At 34.2% G+C, this 17767-nt stretch overlaps 2 protein-coding genes across 3 annotated transcripts; one reads left to right on the forward strand and one right to left on the reverse strand.

The window, feature by feature from the left end:
- The first annotated feature begins 780 nt into the window (after positions 1 to 780).
- LOC125808300 (exosome complex component RRP4 homolog) lies at positions 781 to 5562 on the forward strand. The gene is made up of 7 exons (XM_049488025.1): positions 781 to 1029; positions 1166 to 1267; positions 1361 to 1406; positions 2358 to 2447; positions 3486 to 3551; positions 3730 to 3798; positions 4906 to 5562. Exons 1-7 carry the CDS (start codon positions 878 to 880, stop codon positions 5356 to 5358), a joined length of 978 nt encoding a protein of 325 aa, XP_049343982.1. The 5' UTR covers positions 781 to 877; the 3' UTR covers positions 5359 to 5562.
- Positions 5563 to 6522: 960 nt separating this feature from the next.
- On the reverse strand, positions 6523 to 15450 carry LOC125808270 (uncharacterized). 2 transcript variants are annotated; one of them, XM_049487986.1, is made up of 11 exons: positions 15357 to 15450; positions 12447 to 12897; positions 11918 to 11992; positions 10883 to 10936; positions 10596 to 10674; positions 10394 to 10521; positions 9031 to 9114; positions 8762 to 8845; positions 7770 to 7921; positions 7303 to 7453; positions 6523 to 6996 (listed from the first exon to the last, which is right to left on the reverse strand). In XM_049487986.1, the coding sequence occupies exons 2-11, from the start codon at positions 12804 to 12806 to the stop codon at positions 6697 to 6699; spliced, it is 1467 nt and encodes a 488-aa protein (XP_049343943.1). In that variant the 5' UTR covers positions 12807 to 12897; positions 15357 to 15450; the 3' UTR covers positions 6523 to 6696. The 2 variants fall into 2 exon arrangements, with proteins under 2 accessions (XP_049343943.1, XP_049343945.1); XM_049487988.1 differs by lacking the exon at positions 15357 to 15450 and having other exon boundaries at positions 6942 to 7047; positions 12447 to 12882.
- Between the last annotated feature and the right edge of the window lie 2317 nt (positions 15451 to 17767).

Here is a 17767-nt window from a genome sequence, read left to right on the forward strand (position 1 = left end):
TGCAAGCATTAGTAATGCTTGCATTAGTTATGCTTGCATTATTTCTTATACCTTGTTTGGTTTGATGTATTGGAAATAGCAAGCCTTGTATAAAGACTATTAAAAAAATATTTATTTACAAAAATACCCCCACATTCTTTTACAATAATAATAATAATAATAATAATAATAATAATAATAATAATTATTATTATTATTATTATTATTATTATTATTATTAATAGAGGGTAGTTTTGTCATTAGTTAATCTAATGCATGCATTAAAACCATTGCATTGCTAATACCTAGAAATTCATGGTATTAGCAATACACACTTTAATACACAATAGAGTGTATAACTAATGCAAGGTGCTAGTAATACACAGTGCTAATGCATGCGTTATTTTTCCTAATACACTCTACCAAACGACCCCTAAGTAGCAATAATCGCATCTACTCACATCTATATATTTATGATGATCGTAAATCATTACTCCTACACAAAAGAATCATCACTGAAGCACATACCAAGGGAGGCTAATGTAGTAGAAATAAAAAATACGAACAATAACTAACCTTTTGTTTATGAAGCATCTCCTTCTTTTATAATAACTGCTCTGGAATTAAACGTTTAGATCAGTTACTCTTTGTATAAATGAACCTTATTATTAAATAAATAAAATCTTTCCATTCTTAAGAAAAAAAAACTTTGGAAAATATAAATTTTGTGCTTTTGCTCCAAAAAATGTAAAATAACTTAACTCCTTAAAAAAAAAATTAAAAAATCTTTTTGCTAATTTCATAGTCCAAGCTTGGCAAACAGGGTTTAAGAGAGGTTTTAGGGTTTCTTCTGCACCAGTAGTTCTTCTTCTTCCTTCTCTTCACAAAATCAGGAAAAATGAGAGGCATACAGTTATCTTTCAGCAACACCCAAAAGCTAAGATTAGAAAAAGCATTAGCGCAATTGGAATCCCTTTCTTCAAAGCTTAATTCCAATGCCACTGTCATTGTTGCAGACAAAATTCCAGTCGACGAAGATGCTGCCCTTAAGTAAGTAGTTGGGGTTCTGCTATATGAATCATCTGTATCTACTTTACAACCCCTTTTTGTTCAAATTAAGAAAATGGGTGTTGATTTCATTTTCCCGATTTTTGGTATCTGACCCATTTTTGTTTGTTGAATGAAGAGGACATGGGACGTTGGAGATGGGCAATGATGTTGTTGCAAGTGTATGTGGAGTGGTTGAGCGGGTGAATAAGCTTGTTTATGTTAGACCTTTAAGGGCCAGGTTTAGTGTTTTTAGTTTGAATTTTGCTGATTAGTTAGTTTTTTAAGCTTGATTTTAATGTGAAAAAAAGTTTTTTTTTTTTTTTTAATGTAGGTATAAGCCGGAGATTGGTGATATTATAGTCGGCCGTGTTATTGAGGTGAGTCTCTGGTTCCCTGCAATGAGTTTCTTGTCAAGTTTGCTCCTTTCATGTTTAGGTGTTTTATTTGCTGCTGGCTCTTATGTCAGTTTCTTCCAAGGTTATTGAAAATTTGGGTAATCTATGCTCCTTTTATGTTTAAGTGCTTTTAATTAGAAGTTTGCTGCTAGTCTTATGACAATTTGTTTCTAGTTGATTGAATCGGTATTTTTGGGTAGTACTGTAGTAGTTAGAAACCTCAATTAAGAAGAGAGTCGAGACCTGTTGCAATGGTAAAGTTGCTCTTTTTGGTGACTGGTAGGTCATGAGTTCAAGGCTTGGAACAACTTCTTTTCAATATACTATTCTTTCCTTACCCTGCCGAACCCCGGGAGTACTTTGTTCACAGTTCACTTAGCAAAATGCAAGTCTCTCCTAATGTATCCCCAGGTATTTGTAAGGGATAGGATAGACAGTTAAATTATTTCTGTTGCTCTTCAGGTTTCCCTAGTATGATCATAATAGTGGTGGGTTTTTTCAGTCTACCGTGTGTTAGAGAAATATATAAGCCTTCACATTAATAATTTAATATATGGATAATCTAAATAGTGCATGCCTTTGGTCAGTGGCGGAGCCAGAATTTTTAATTAGGGGGTTCAAAATTTGAAGAAATAGACACACGAAGTAGCCTAAGGGGGTTCGACATCTACTATATACATAAAAAATTATTTTAACCATGTAAAAATAATATAATTTTCCGCCGAAGGGGGGTCGGACGACCCCCCTAAAGATAGGGTGGCTCCGCCACTGCCTTTGGTGCTGAATTTCAATGAAAGGGCACTTAAGAGAACATAAAGGAAAAGAACACATGTGTCCTCATTTTTACTTGTTTTCATTTACTTTGGCAAGAAATATTAATGATTTCTTGCGGTTAGATATTATCTAATGATTATTAATATTCTTGATGTTAAGGTTGCTCCAAAGAGATGGAGGTTGGAAATTAATTTCAGCCAAGACGCTGTACTAATGCTCTCCTCAATGAATCTTCCAGACGGTATTCAGGTTATTGCTTACAATATCACTAAGCCCATTTGAGCATGATCTCTGAATTGATTTTGGTCCCATGATGTGATGGTTATATTTGCTGGATAATTCACTAGTCAAGATTGTGTAATTTGGAGTCCTTATTGCATCTTTTCTGCATGTAAAGAAACATTTATAAGGAATCTGTTGAGCACTGAAATCAGGACCTCCTTTATTCTATTCCACCCTATGTACCCACTTGACCCTGCATATTGAAATCCTAGAGAAAAAAGAGCTGAAAAGATTTTCCTATGGCTGTTTTATATCATTTTTCCAAATTCTTCGGTTTCAACCCCCTCCCCCTGTGAGGCTTAAAGACCCTAGTCTATTTCACTTTAGCAGCAGGGAACCAACTTTGGTCCACTTTGAAGAAGTCATCTCTTTAACTTCCTTTGGTAACATGAATAGAATAGCCCAATGGATCTATAAGTCCAAGATAGCATGGATTCATATGGCCTACCCCAACTTGTTTGGGATTGAGGCACATTTGCTGTGGACCTGTGGTTGTAAAGGATTCACTTCTGCCTTCCAGAATAGAATAAACTTTGTCCAGGTTTTAACTCTATGCAGAATCTCATATTTTAAAGAACACTGCCACGTCTCAACATTCAAATAATTAGATCTTCATGGGCAACAAGTTTCTCCCCAATTCCATTCTCTAAATTTATAATAACAGTACAGTGAATTTATCAGGCTAGTATAACTTTTATTATTGTTCAATAAATAAGCCCACAGCCTGAAGCTTGTGTTAAAGAGATTTGAAGTTCCCAAGGTATTGAAACTAAAGAGTTAGAAGGGTGACATGTCTATAGAAGTTGGATCTTTACTTGTGGCTCGAGCTGTAGAGCTGATGCAACTTTCGAAGTTTGTCCCCTGAAGCAAATATACACTTCCTTTTCCTTTTTGTTTCCCTGGATTTCTGTCATTATGTTGCATTCTTTTAGATCTTACTAATAGTCATGGTCATAGTCATAGTCATACTAAAATTAACTACTTCCTCTTATTCTATAATTCCAGAGGCGGCGAACAGCAGTTGATGAACTCAATATGCGAAGCATATTTGTGGAGAATGATGTCATCTGTGTAAGCTCCCCAGTTCCTTTGACTATTTATCAAATTCTTGAAGGGACCATTTTAGGTGTGGCATGCATCAGTGGATTATGATGAATGCAATTATGTCTCGTCTGTCCTTGCTCCTTTTATTTTATTTTATTTTATTTTCTGCAAGTATGGTAATCCAAGCGAAATTGTCCATCTTCAGGCTGAAGTCCGTGGTTTCCAACATGATGGGAGTCTACACCTCCAAGCTAGAAGCCAAAAGTATGGAAAGGTGTGTTTTCATAATTGAAATTAGAACATAAAATTTTGTTTCAGAGTTGTTTTGATTATCAGGTTGGAAATAGACACCTCATTTCTCTAACCTTCCCCCCCCCCCCCCCCCCCCCTACCTGTTTGACCATAAAAGCTTGGCGTGAGAGTAGGACTGGGATTCAACATTCAATCTCCACAAGGTGGGGGATACACGTTTCTAGCATTCACAAGAGACTTTAGGTAGATGGATTTATGGTTAATTAAAACCATGGATTAAACTTTTTCCATTTAAAAAAGCGTAAAATAATCTTCCATAAAAGCTGGGATGGAGTTGCTTGCTTGTAGGAAGCAGGAACATGATGTGTCTGATGAAAATTTCTGAAGTTAATGTTAATTTTCCATGGTCTAACAAGTTCTTTGTTATGTCCCAAATTACACTCAATACCACTGTCTAGGCGAACCAAATCCCGATATCTTAACCATTAATTCGCAACATTTAAGAAATATAATAAGTACCCTAACAATATGATAATTGATTACAAAATAATTAGTATCTTCAAATATTAATTTGAGCTCTTGCCCAAACCCCACACTAGACCGCATATATTTTGTTTCCTGTTAATTTGACCAAATCTGCTTAATGTTATCAAACTTGAGAGATGATATATTTTAACTGTGTCTATATTTTAAAGGATTGGATCTATCTGTGAATATAAAGGACAATATTAGTTAAAACCCCATGGTACAAACGGCAGAACTTTTACCAAAGCAGATGAATCTAACCATAAAGTTTGAATAGAGAATACAGAGGACCTTGATATGATCTGCATTAGATTATTATTTTGCTTTAAATGCTGGCAAGAAGGCCTTTTATATGCTGACATCACCATCACATAGAGTTATACTTTTCAGTTGCTTCTCATCATGTTACGTCTCTTTTTCATGGGGTGATGGTGGAATGAAATGTTCATTTTTCACCAAAGCCTTGCATTTTTTGTTTATGCCCTTGAATATATTTCAGATTTCAGACATTATTTATCAATTTGTTTGAGAATATATGCTCGGATGATTTGGTGTTTCTAGTGGTTGGGTTCTTCTGAACAATTCTATTTTTCCTTTTTAATAGCTTGAAAGAGGGAAACTACTCAAAATCCCTCCATATCTAGTGAAAAGGCGTAAACAGCATTTCCACCATCTAGATCAGTATGGAGTTGACTTGATTTTTGGCTGCAATGGATTAATTTGGGTTGGGGAACACGTTGATGTAAAAGATGCCATGGTGGAGGATCAAGTAAATAAGTCTGATCCACAGAACACCCATTCATCAAGCTTACCAGGTTCTAGTGAAGAACCAACTGATACACCACTGGAAAGAAGACAATACATATGCAGGATAGCAAATGCCATCACGGTATTCTCAGCTTTAGGCTTCATGGTTAATTTGGACTCCGTAATGGAGACAGTTACCCTGAGCTTATCTTTGAACCTTGGTGTACATGAGATGCTTGAAGCAGAATTCCATGTTCGAGTTGCTGAGCAAGAAGCTGAACGACGGAGCACATCAAAAAGAAGGAAATAGTTTACAACTCATCATCTACATTTGCCTTTCTTGGACTGTCGATTATGCAAAGATAGAAGAGATTAGGAATCTGTTAAAGCTGAATCGGGTAGCGCTATGTCACCCTTTAATTGAAAAAGATAGATTGCGTTTGTAAAAGAGTTTCCTACTGAATATCCCCCTTAAATTCACACTTCTGATTTATGTGCATTAGTAAGGAATGTGCAGCTGAAGATTAAATGTTTTTCTTCCCAACAATGAAATTTATCTGTGTTTTTCACTTGCCTGTATTGCTGGTCTTTTTACTTGTCAGTGTCTAATGTTTCTGGCTTGGAAAGTGAAAGTAATATTCCAGTAAATGTGATTTTTGGCTAGTCTCATGTACATTTTTTTCTCAATTTTTGGATGAATCTCAGTGATTTCCTATGAGTCCAGAGCCTAAAGTGTAATATTTTGAATCAAAAAATTTCAAATTGGCCTCTGTAATTTAGACTAAACCAAAACGAACAAGTTGACCAAACCTGACTGATTTGCTGCTCTTTATATATTTTTTTCCTTTTTTTCCCGAACGTGATGCCCCATAGTATATATTTTATTAAATTTTTTGGAGAGATTATTTATTATTATTATTATTTCAAAAAAAATCAAGGTAAATTGAGGTGCTTTATATTATTCGCGTACTCAATAAAAGTATAATGTAAGGAGTTGTAAGCCTCCTGAAGTTTACAAAGGCAAAGGTATAATGTACATTGATGAAGTGGTAAAAAAGAAACAGGAAAATAAATCTAAGTGACAAACTTGGTTCTTTCTTAGGTTTTGTTCTTTTCTTTAATCCTAGAAAATGTCCTTGGATCATCGTCCGCTCAATAAAATTAGCAGCCTAAAGTCACCTTTTTTAATATAAAAGACCTTCAAATATTTTAATAAAATTTATATATATACAAAAAGATAAGTGTTATCTTTTTATTTTTATTTTTCTTGCTTATTCTTTTATTTGAGAAAACAAATTGCTCATATTTTGAGAAAACAAAGTAGTATTTGGACATGTAATAAGAAAAAAATAATTAGATATATTGATAATCTCAAAACTCATCTTGAACGTACAAATTGCGGAGTGGAGTGTATGCAAACCTTACCCCCTACCTTGAGAAGGTAAAGACTATCCCTCCTGAAAAATCTTGATAAATTTCAAGAGTTCACAAGTATAGAGCCTAAAACACTTTGTCACTTTGCTGTTCTTCAAGCTATCACAGTCAATTTAACGGTTACCAAATCAGGCGAAATCCCATTGTTCAGAAAGCACTCATGTTGAAAATGATTCTATAATTAGTAGTATAAGGATTTTCCTGGTAGTCATAATCAGATTGTAGTAACACTAAGCTCAGTTTTTACCATTATCTTGACTGGTTTCCCGAGCTTGGATTTATCTTCCATTCGAGCAATTTCAAGAGCCCTCTCACATATAGGATATCCCTGATCATCCCATGACTCTAGTATTATGCCAGAACCAATACAAGTCCTTCCATCGTAAAAGGCCGCAAACTGTCCAGCTGCCAAACCCTGATCATCTCCAGATAACCGGACAACTGCAACTTCCTGGCCATGTTGATCAACTTCCATGACCAAGCTGCAGTTGTAAAAACTGGGACCATGACGAACCTACAGAACAATTGAAAATGAGCATTTGCTTGTACACCAACACCTATCACTCTGAAATTCCAGTGTTACCAAGCTCACAATGCAAAACTTACAATATGACAGAGTGCTCCCAAAATAAAATAATCAGGTAACAGAACGAAAATACAAGAAAGTCAACTGTATTTCACTTGTGTACCATGTCATGTACATCTTAACGTTTGTTCTTTACAACCTAAGCTCATGTTGGACATTCTTAGATATGTAAAAGGTGTCATTGAACTTATGTTCAAAATAAAAAGTTAAATGGGGAGAAAAAGAAAGATTTACCTTGCATTGAAGCTCATTGATTTGTTTAGGAAATAAACCACTGAGCCATTTCAAGGATCCAACGCGAAATAACCGTCTTTTCTTGTCAACAGAGAAATAATTTCTTGATACATAGACAACATTATTTTTAATATCCTTCTCCACAACATACCTACAAAGTAAGGAAGATATCTAATTAGTTCATTTAAAGATATACGAAAAAGATTGACACATTCGGATTGATGTGACTAATTGCTCAAGAAGTCCTAAATGTCATGAAGGCCAGGACCATACGATGACAAAGCAAGCATTTTGCTATCTGTTTACTGTGGATTATTGCAACTATCATCTTGTTGAAGATCAAGTATCCATGAGCGGTAGGCGGTTAATAACACCATAAAAACAGTTGAATATAAGATAATCAAATTGCTTAACCACTTGAGACCACAGATAGTACATATACTAAGAAAGAGCTCATAGCCGCATACCAGGGCCCTCCAGGAAGACGTAAACCTTGGCGCTGGCCAATAGTATAGAACCAAAAACCACGGTGGTTTCCAAGATAATCTCCATTCTCTGCTTCCAATATAATACCTTCTGATTCTCCAATGTGTCTAGCAACAAATTCACTGAATTTTATCTGAAATTCCAAATGGAACTGACACTAAGATCTTACGGGGAAAACTGAACTTTTACCAAAAATTAGAACAAATCTTAATCCTTTTGGAGAAGTGTGCAAAATCTAACAAAATTAAGAAAGTAATAGCTACAAGATGAGTCTATGACTAAAACTTTTGTTGTGTAGGCCTTCTATGCAGAAGATGAAGTTTTGAATATAGAGCTGATCATGGTTATGAAATTACTTATATGACTGGTACTGGTGGATGGAAACTATGAACCTTTACATCCTTTATAACGTATTGCACTGGCAGATTGATATAAAATGGTCTTTAATATAGCAAAAACATTGTAAATCACTAAATCCCACCCACTTTTCATAGACAAGTTTGAACAATTACTGTCTGCCACAACTAATCCGGAAATCTCATACATTATTATTTAGCAAATGATACCCATGAATCAAGGTTAAGAGGGCTAATGAACGGATTACAACTTACTAGCGGAATAGTTAAATGATTTAGTAAATAAATTATTTGAGTTACTGTGACCCCAAGGCCTAGCTCAAGTGGCAAAAGGTGGAGGATTTGTGGCTTAGGTCGCAGGTTCAAGCCCCACACCATGCAAAGCGAAGCCCGGTATTTAAGTGGAGAAGGGTAGATGGGCGGGCCCATTATCCACCGAGTTTAGAAGGCTGTGATTGGTCCAAAGGGCGGGTCACAGTCGGATTTCTCGGTTATCAAAAAAAAAAAAAAAAATTATTTGAGTTACTCCATGAGAATGACATAGGTTTGCCAAACAACACCTCATACCAAAAAAACAAAAAATTCATGTAGCTTAGGAATGTGCTGGTAAAACAGACCTTGCCGAGAAAGCATATTCCTTGTGAATCCTTCCTGTCTTGGTTTGGTAGATTAAATGACTTAGCAAGCATGCGAACTTCATCCTGCATATATGTGATGAAAGATCAAGAGTAATTCAGCCTCAATGAAGAGTTAAACTTTTTCAAATGATCACGTCCCAGAAGGAAGGAGGGTGAAGACAGATTCACTCTCTACAATTTAATATTTGACTATAAAAAATATATATATCGTAAAGAAGATAAGTGCAAAGACAACAGCCTCACCTCACCTTTTGGATACATCCAAGTGGGAAAATAAGTCGTTTAAGCTGAGCCTGTGAGAGATGAGAAAGGAAGTAGGTTTGGTCCTTGACCTGAAACAGCACCACTGCAGACATAAGAAATCAGCCAAATTGACCCAACCGAATGAAAAAACTCGGGGACAAGGAACAAAACTTCCAAAATACATAAAAATTGAATATTAAAGTGGCATTTCAGAGGATGTCACTCATATGTTGTTTAATGTTACCGTTAGATAGAATAAGATATGAGCATTATGCCACAAATAGGCAGGAGATTTGAAGAGTCTTCCAATCCAAGTTTTCAATGGAAAGTGGTGGACATCACTTGCACAGCATGCTACACTCACAAACTTAGGGGTGTCAAATAGGAAGGTCTGGCTAAATTTAGGCCGGTCAAAAAGAGTTGAGTCAATAATTGGCTCATGATCTATCCTGTCCGAAATTCACTTGAATCAAGATGGATTGGACATTTGGCCAATTTGGGAAAAACGACTGATCATTGCCCAACCTGCCCAAGTCAAACCATTTTTTCATTTGTTTGTTTTTTCACCAAATCAAAAAAGTTTTTTCTTTGTTTACAGGAGAAATTCTGTGGAAGTGTACATATCAAACCAAAAAATATATTCCAATTACTTATATACCCTTGCAATGCTTCTGGTACGCATAGGAAAAAGTGCAAGATATAAAACTCTCAATAAATCAGGAATTAAAGTGTGGCAAATTAAACCACTTCTTCTGTATCAAAAGATTATGAACTCCTAGTTAACGTTCATTCTTGGAGCAGTATTGATACTACATATGAACCTTCAACAGAATAATATATTTGCTTTGGTTGTTTTATTTATCTGTTTTTAAGCATAATTTGGAGATCTACAATAAAATTTCATTATGAGATAAATCTTAAGACGCTTCATCACATTTACTATATTTTTCAAGATAAGAACCAAATGTAAAATATCTCAAAAAACATACCAAACTTAACTGAAAGAATTACACAGACAGTCTTGAAAAATGTCGATCACAAGTTCAAAGAAGAAATCTTGGTTAAAAGCAACAGGGGCTAGGTGGGTTAGGAAGGTGTTAGATCAAACTTTGTATCCTCAACTGCTAAATGTCTGTCTCTTACAAAAAGAACTTTTGATGGGACCATAATGTTTAATTCCCAACCATGTATATCTGCCTAAGTCTATTCAATTTCACATATGTTCATCATTTTACCTACAGTGAAGCAAGACTCTTTCCCACCACTCTCATCTTCAAGATCTCCCCTTCTCAAGTGAACATATCAAACTTTACAAAAGAAAATAGGGTAAGAGGCTCTAAGAAACATGTATGAATATTAAAAACACACCATATCTTTTGACAATTCCAAGATAGAAGGTTCATCCAGCTGCGCAGTAGATGCATGGACAATCTTTGCATAATGTCCCGAAGCAACAAAGTCAAATTCCATTCCACTAATGGCATCCATAAAAGCACCTGAAAATAAATTTTTCACTATCAGGCTAACGAAATAAAGATTAGTGGATTGCTTTTCATATAAGATGACTGACCAAATTTTATTCTAGTATTACAAAGGACATCTGGATTTGGAGTCCTGCCACATTTGTACTCCTCAATGATATATGACACCTAAACATGGAAAACTTACTAATCAAAACAAACTAATATTATGACAGAGCTTTCATCAATAGCCCCCAGCTTATCTTTATAGTGCATCACAAATATAAACCTTAGTATAAAACCCCAATCTAAGGTAAATAAAGTTCCATTCATGAGGCAAGGGCGAAAGGCTGGAAAATGTGTAATTAAAGCAGCTGAAAAGTAAGCAGAAACTTACCACATTATTCCAATATTCATCAGTCAAATGGACAACTTCCAATGGTACATCAACCTGAGAAGTCAGAAAACAAATGTTGTGGAAACTTAATTGGAAATATCAAACTAACTAATGCAAGGTAAAGCATGTCATGTCCGAAAATGCTTCCAATTGAATCCTATAAACTATTTGGTATGGCTAGTTTTTTCCCTTTTTCCACAGCCAGGCCAGGAAGTTGTATAAACGTATCCATTAACAATAGATTTAATTCTCCACTAGCCTTTAGAGCCCGTGTGGATTGATTTGAAAAAAGTAGCTTTTAAAAAGTACTCCCTCCGTCCCAATTTATGTGGCACTTTTCGGATTTCGAGATTCAAACAAGTCTATCTTTGACTGTAAATTTTTCATGTCTTTCTTTTTTCTTTTATTTTTTGGTCAGACATATGTCTTTTAATTGTTTTGAATTGTCAATTCTTGTGACTTATAGCATTGTATATGTAGTTTACAAAATATAAATTTCATTTCAAAAAATTTGAAGATTCCACGCGCAAATTACCGGTCAAACTTAAACTGACTCTCGAAAAACGAAAAGTGCCACATAAATTGGGACAAAGGGAGTAACTTTATAAGGTCAAACTTAAATGACTTTTAAGTTAAAAAATAAAAAGTAGGGAGAGTCCTACTTTTGACTTTTAACTTATTTTAAGCCATTTTAAACTTATTTTAAGTTATTTTTAAATTTGTCACACACTCTCAAAAGCTAAAAATGACTTAAAAGTAGGTTTGACCAACTTTTAAGCCAATCCAAACATGCTCTTAATGTAACTAACAAGTCTTACAAATTTGATGGATCTATCCCCCACCCCACCCAAAAAAAAAATATCAATAATAAAAAGAAACCAACAAATAATGTAGTAAGTAACTAGCATTAAGCAGAAATTTAACCTAAATTAGTCAGAGCTATCACCACAGAGATGACACTATGTCTAACATGTATCAAATTCTCTACCAGATCAATACATGAAAAGAGAAAATAACCAAGGAAAAGAGAGTGACCTGGTCACAAACAGCCTTTGCATATTTCAAGTCATCCTCCCATGGGCATTCAGACCAATAGTTCTCAAAGTCTTCCTAAAAAAGAAAAGGCAATACACTTGATAATTGTTTAACACTGCTTGAAACTAAAAAGATTTAGGGCTCATTTTGTTTAAGGTATAAGGCAAACCCACGCCGGTATAAATTTCTCATAGCTAAAATAGTGTGAGTCAGCAACACTAAATTCTCATAATTAATTTAATCTTTCATGACTTCTACAACATTTGACTAAGTACATAATTTGATTTCTGGTATTAAATTACGTATAACTAATTGGCATAATTTATCTGAGAATCAAGGTACAATTTAGTTTACGAAAGCTTGTCTTAGGAAAAATCTAACACTATCGCTAATAAAATATATTACACCACTTATTTGATCTATCTATAGGGATAGAGAAAGAGGGAATAGTAGTAAACAACCCATATTCTTCAACTCTGCATGGCAACACGAAGACTAATTGATTTGGGGCAGTAGTAAAATTACGTACTTGAAACCAAATCTTGAGATAGAAAGCAGTGCAGGAATGTCCAGCAGCATGAAGTAGCCGAAGAGCCACGCTGCTATCAACACCACCACTAACCAAAACCGCCACTTTGAGAGGATTCTTGTGAGGCATCGAGCAAGATAAGTATGTGGGATTGATTTTTTCATCCCCATAGATCCTGATTGGGGATGAAACTGCAAGGGGTTTCAGCGAAAACAGTCGTCTTGCAGTAGTTGTAATCTTTCTTGGCTTAGAGAAAACCTGGATAAGGGGCTTTTGGAAAGGGTAAAGGGAGAACAAGTGCTTGAGAGAATGTGTATATTGAAAGGGAAGAGAAATTGTTGACATGGTTGCCCTTAGCATTTCTGTTTATTTGGGGAGTGAGGTCTCTGAAATTATGGCTATGGAGTGTACTCCCTCCGTTCCATATTAGTAGTTTCTGTTTTGCACAGCCCTGAAGATATAATAAGAAATATTATTTTACAAATTTACCCTTATCTCTCTTCATAAATATGGCTAAACAAATTTTATAGGTATTTAAACAATAATAACATCAACCAATAATCAGTTGTGTATAGTATCTTTACTTTTTTGGTGTAAGCAGTTGTGTATAGTATCTTTACTTTTTTGGTGTAAACAGTTGTGTATAGTAGATACAGATCAGATTGTAGATTTGTTAGGAAGATTGTAATTGGCACTTTTTGGTGGTGGCTAGCATGCCCTTAATGCTGAAGAATACAATCTTACCAGTTTCAAAAAAAAAAAAACATCAACCAATAATCACTTGTTTGAACTCTTCAAATTTATAGTTTTATGTTATGTCACTATAATCAAACTTGATTGCTTTCAGAAACAACTAATTTTAAGGCAAAAATGTGAAAAAACTAATTAACCTCTTTTTTGTAAAAATGGCAAGTACTTTGGGACAAATATTTATATTAATTTTGACAACTAATATGGGAAAAGGGAGCAGTATTTTTACCAGACATGAAGCCTTTAAGTTTACAACAAACATTTGACAGTTATGTTATTATATATATTGGGAGGCTGACAGCTTAGTAAGTTGTTAGTCGTGTATTTTTTTTTTTTGAGAAAAGTAACAATTAGTCTATATTTATCCACAGGTATACTACCTCAAAAGTGTAGTTCCACTCCAAAAGTGTTGTAATTACATAGGATCCTATAACTACCAAGTTACAGCGAGTTTATAGTTGTGTTGATTACTACTGAGCTATCTAAGACTACTTGTTTACACCAAAAATTATACAGAGCTAAACAATTAAGCTTAAATCTTTGTATGTTGCTCTGCTTTCCTTCAAAACATCTCTGGTTCCTCTCTATCCATAATGTCCACCATATACATGATGGGACAATCTTCCATCTCTCCTCCTTTCTTCCTGCATTTCCATCCCTATTCCGGCACTTCAAAACCTCTTTGATCCTTCCTGGTTTCACCCATTTGATCTCTCTCATATTGGTGAACATTTGCCACAGCTGGTTTGTCCACTTGCAGTGTAAAAAGAGATAATTAACTGTCTCTCCTTGCTCTTCACACAAACAGCACCTGGAACACAGGTGAAAACCTCTTTTGTTCAAGTTCTCATGTGTCAAAACTGCCTCCTTATCTAACAACCAAGTAAAACAGTTTACGTTATAGGGTATCTTAGTTTTCCATATCATCTTCCAAGGCCATTCTACTTCCTCAATGCCAACTGTGTTGAGATCTTCATGGGTATCTTAGTCGTGTATTTCCAATACATTATCTTGGATTTTGTTGTAAGATACTTTATTTACTAATATAAGAACTTGAGTAGTTTAATTCAACGTCTTAATATTTTATTTACTAATATTAGGATTTGAGTAGTTTAATTTAAGGTCTAAATACTTCTAACGTTAAGAAAGAAGAAAATATTTTTTTAACTTCAACATTTTTCAAGTAACATTAAGATCTTGATCCACTATCAAGTTCTTTTGGAAATAGGGGTGGACATTGTTGGTCAGGCTCGGTTTAAGAAATTTCGGTTCGGTTTAATCGATTTTTCATTTGGTGCACCAATAACCAAAACTAAATTACTTTGGTTTTTTCTAATTCGGTTCGGGCCAACCATCTTGGGCTTTTTATTTGGCTATGTTCTTCTGATTCTCTCAAGGGTTTTTTTTTCTCTTTCTATATACACTTTGATTGAATGCTTCTTATCTTGTCCCTCCTACTTAGGATGAAGTTGTCATCTTTTAGTTTTCACTTTTGTTTTCTTCAGCTGCAGCAGCCAAAAAGAACATAGCAGCTGTTCGAAAATAAAGCTGTAGCAGGTGTGCAAAATTCAGTTGTAGGAGCCAGGCAGAACATAGCTGCTGTGCAAAATTCAGTTGTAGCAGCCAAGAAAAATAAAGTAGCTGTGCAACATTCAGCTGCAGCAGCCAAGAACATAGCATCTGTGCAAAACTATGCAATTACCAATATGCAGCAAATAGTAAAAACTACTTGACAATCAAGCTTGAAAGAACCAAAATGCATATCACAACTCCAAAAAACTCTAGCAGCAATAGCTAAACAAAGAAAAGCTTCATACATGATGTACCTAAAAAGCTAATTTTTCTAAGGACTCAAAAGACTATATCTTTATCACAAATGGATCTAAAACTTTTAATAAATACAGGACATCGACAGACGACAAGCAGGAATCGAATTCATGGTTTCAAGCCTTCAACCAGCTGAAAATTTCAATAGCTTTAACATGTAGTTCAAAAACTTCAAATACAGAGAAAATAATCGAAATTTCTTCTTCAACAAGCACAAATTAAGCTTCGAACTAGTCTCAATTCAATTAAGTTGAGTTCTTTTCAAGAAAATTTCAACATATTTAATATTTTTCTTAATCTTCAATTGATTCTTTTTAAAAATAAAACACTTACCTGACACGAGGAAGAACAGCGGCAGGCGGCAGCAGACGCAAGGCGGAGGCACCGGCTCTGTCTCCCAGGCTATATCGAGTAATATCTGGTAGACTATCTGAGGCTTGCTCTTTTCATGTCAACCTTAATACTTATCTGTATAAGATTTTCAGTAAAGAAAAAAAATTGATTGGAAATTTTTGAAATATAAAATAGAAGAATGAAGAGAGAAAGAAAGAAAGAGTTTCCATTTGCCCTCATTAATTTTCATTAAGATTAAATGTAATACATTATTTAAATAATAAATGATTAAGATGATTTATTTTTCGACATTTGAATATGTATAATTTATATATTTATAAGCACAACTAATATACAATTCAAGTAAAAGTTAATAATTAAAAATTAAAAACTATTATTAAATAAAAAAAATGAAACATTTATTTGTTAGCGATGGTGGAGAAGGTTTGTTGTAGTGTTAGTGGTGGTCATGATTTGTGTTATTGATTAATAATGATGATGGTTAAAGTTGTAAAAATAGGTGGTTGGTGTAACAATAGTTGGTGCGATGGTGGTAATTGGTGGTGATAGTAATAATGAAGTTGATTAATGTTAGTGGTTGACGATGTTGATAGAGATGCTGAAGAATATGTGGTGATAATAGTTGATAACAATGCTAGTTGTGATGATAGATGTGATTAATAGTAGAGATTGACCGCACTAATGGTAGTAACTGATGAAATGATGGAGGTGGTCGTGATAGTGATAGTGATAATAGTGGTGATAGACTGATAGCAGTGGATATAATTATAATGATGGAGATAGTGAGTGTGTTGGCGATTAATTATAATGGTGGTAGTCATGATTGACAGCGATGACAGTTGTTGATGACATAATAGTGTTGGTATCGTATTAGCGAAGATGGTTAGTGGTGGTGACTAGTAATTGTGGATGGAATGAGGTGGAAGTTATCAACATAAAGATACTTATTAATGATACTATGTTCAATATCTTAATGGTTAGTCCTATTCAAATCAGATTAGTACTTAAATCTTAATGTACACAAATGCATTTAATGGCCTAATGTAAATGTAAACAAATGACGTTTTAGACTCATTGAACGGATGTGAATTTTAATTTGAAATCTTAGACCCCTAACAAATAAATACGATGTGTAATTTCAATGATACTATGTTCAATATCTTAATGGCTAGTCCTATTCAACCCAGATTAGTACTTAAATCTTAATGTACACAAATGCATTTAATGACCTAATGTTTAAATCATTCAGATATATTAAATGTAAACAAATGTCGCTTTAGACTCATTGAACGAATGTGAATTTTAATTTGAAATCTTAGACCCCTAACAAATAAATACGATGTGTAATGTCAATGATTTAATACACCCTTTAAGAATATTTGTGGCAGAGTTTCATCTTTATAACACATGAGAATTATTAGGTGCTTCTGTTTTGCCGCTAGTCTCCACGAAGGAGACAATTTCTCTTATAGATCAATTGTAGTTGTACTAATGGAATATTTATCCATACATAACATTTAAGGGTACAAGTTATACAATTTATTCGTACAATTCTCTTGTGAGCAAAGATGTTCATTTCAGAGAGCAATTATTTTCTTTCTAATTGATCAAAGAAAAGAGATTATATTTTTTTTTTCGTTATATTGAAGATTGTTACTGCAGATTGGTACCCTAGTTACTTCGAATCAATGATGTTTACATCATATGGATATGTTCAATGCATTTTTCGAAGCTAATGTGATTGAAGAAGTATACATGATAGCGTGCATCTCACGACTTTGTCAGTTAGGGGAGATATGTTCAAAAAAATTGCTGACTGAACAAATTCTTTTATGGGACTCAAACAAGCCTCAAGATAATAGAACTTGAAGCTTGTTAGGGTACTGACCAATTCAAATTTCATGCAAGATCATTTCGACTACTTTTTGTTTATACGAAAAGTGGAAGACAAGATAGTAATCATCTTGATATATATGTTGATGATTTACTCATTATTGGAAATGATCATATGAAGCAAATACAACTTTGCAAGAAAAGTTTAAAATTAAAGATTTGAATGATATGAAATGCTTCTTTTTTACATTAATATAACTAGATCACAAAAGAAAATATTGATGAACCAAAAAAATTACATTAAAACTGTTCACAAATTCGAGGTAGTAGGATTGAGATCAATGAGTATTTTCATAAAATGCAATGAGAAGCTAACCACAACGGAGCACAATGAATACATGCAAGAGTTGACTGGTGAAAAATTAGATGATTCAAAATTTAATCAAAATTTAATTAAGAAACTCTTATATCTTAACATGAATGGATCATATATAACATTTATTTTACATGTGTTGAGCTAGTTTATGAAGTGTAAGTTTCACATGGATGCAACTTAT

Source organism: Solanum verrucosum, unplaced genomic scaffold (assembly GCF_900185275.1).
Source record: "Solanum verrucosum unplaced genomic scaffold, falcon-dt-bn FXZP01000234.1, whole genome shotgun sequence".
NCBI lineage: Eukaryota > Viridiplantae > Streptophyta > Magnoliopsida > Solanales > Solanaceae > Solanum > Solanum verrucosum.

Bases quoted from the DNA above. Each gene is read 5' to 3' on its own strand.
- LOC125808300 (XM_049488025.1), top strand. From the start codon at position 878: ATGAGAGGCATACAGTTATCTTTCAGCAACACCCAAAAGCTAAGATTA. The intron at 2,448-3,485 runs GTTATTGCTTAC...CTATAATTCCAG, and splicing joins ATCTTCCAGACGGTATTCAG to AGGCGGCGAACAGCAGTTGA. The intron at 3,799-4,905 runs GTGTGTTTTCAT...CCTTTTTAATAG, and splicing joins GAAGCCAAAAGTATGGAAAG to CTTGAAAGAGGGAAACTACT.
- LOC125808270 (XM_049487986.1), bottom strand. From the start codon at position 12,806: ATGCTAAGGGCAACCATGTCAACAATTTCTCTTCCCTTTCAATATACA. The intron at 11,993-12,446 runs GTACGTAATTTT...TTTCTTTTTTAG, and splicing joins ATCTCAAGATTTGGTTTCAA to GAAGACTTTGAGAACTATTG. The intron at 9,115-10,393 runs GTGTGTTTTTAA...GTGCTGTTTCAG, and splicing joins TGGAATTGTCAAAAGATATG to GTCAAGGACCAAACCTACTT.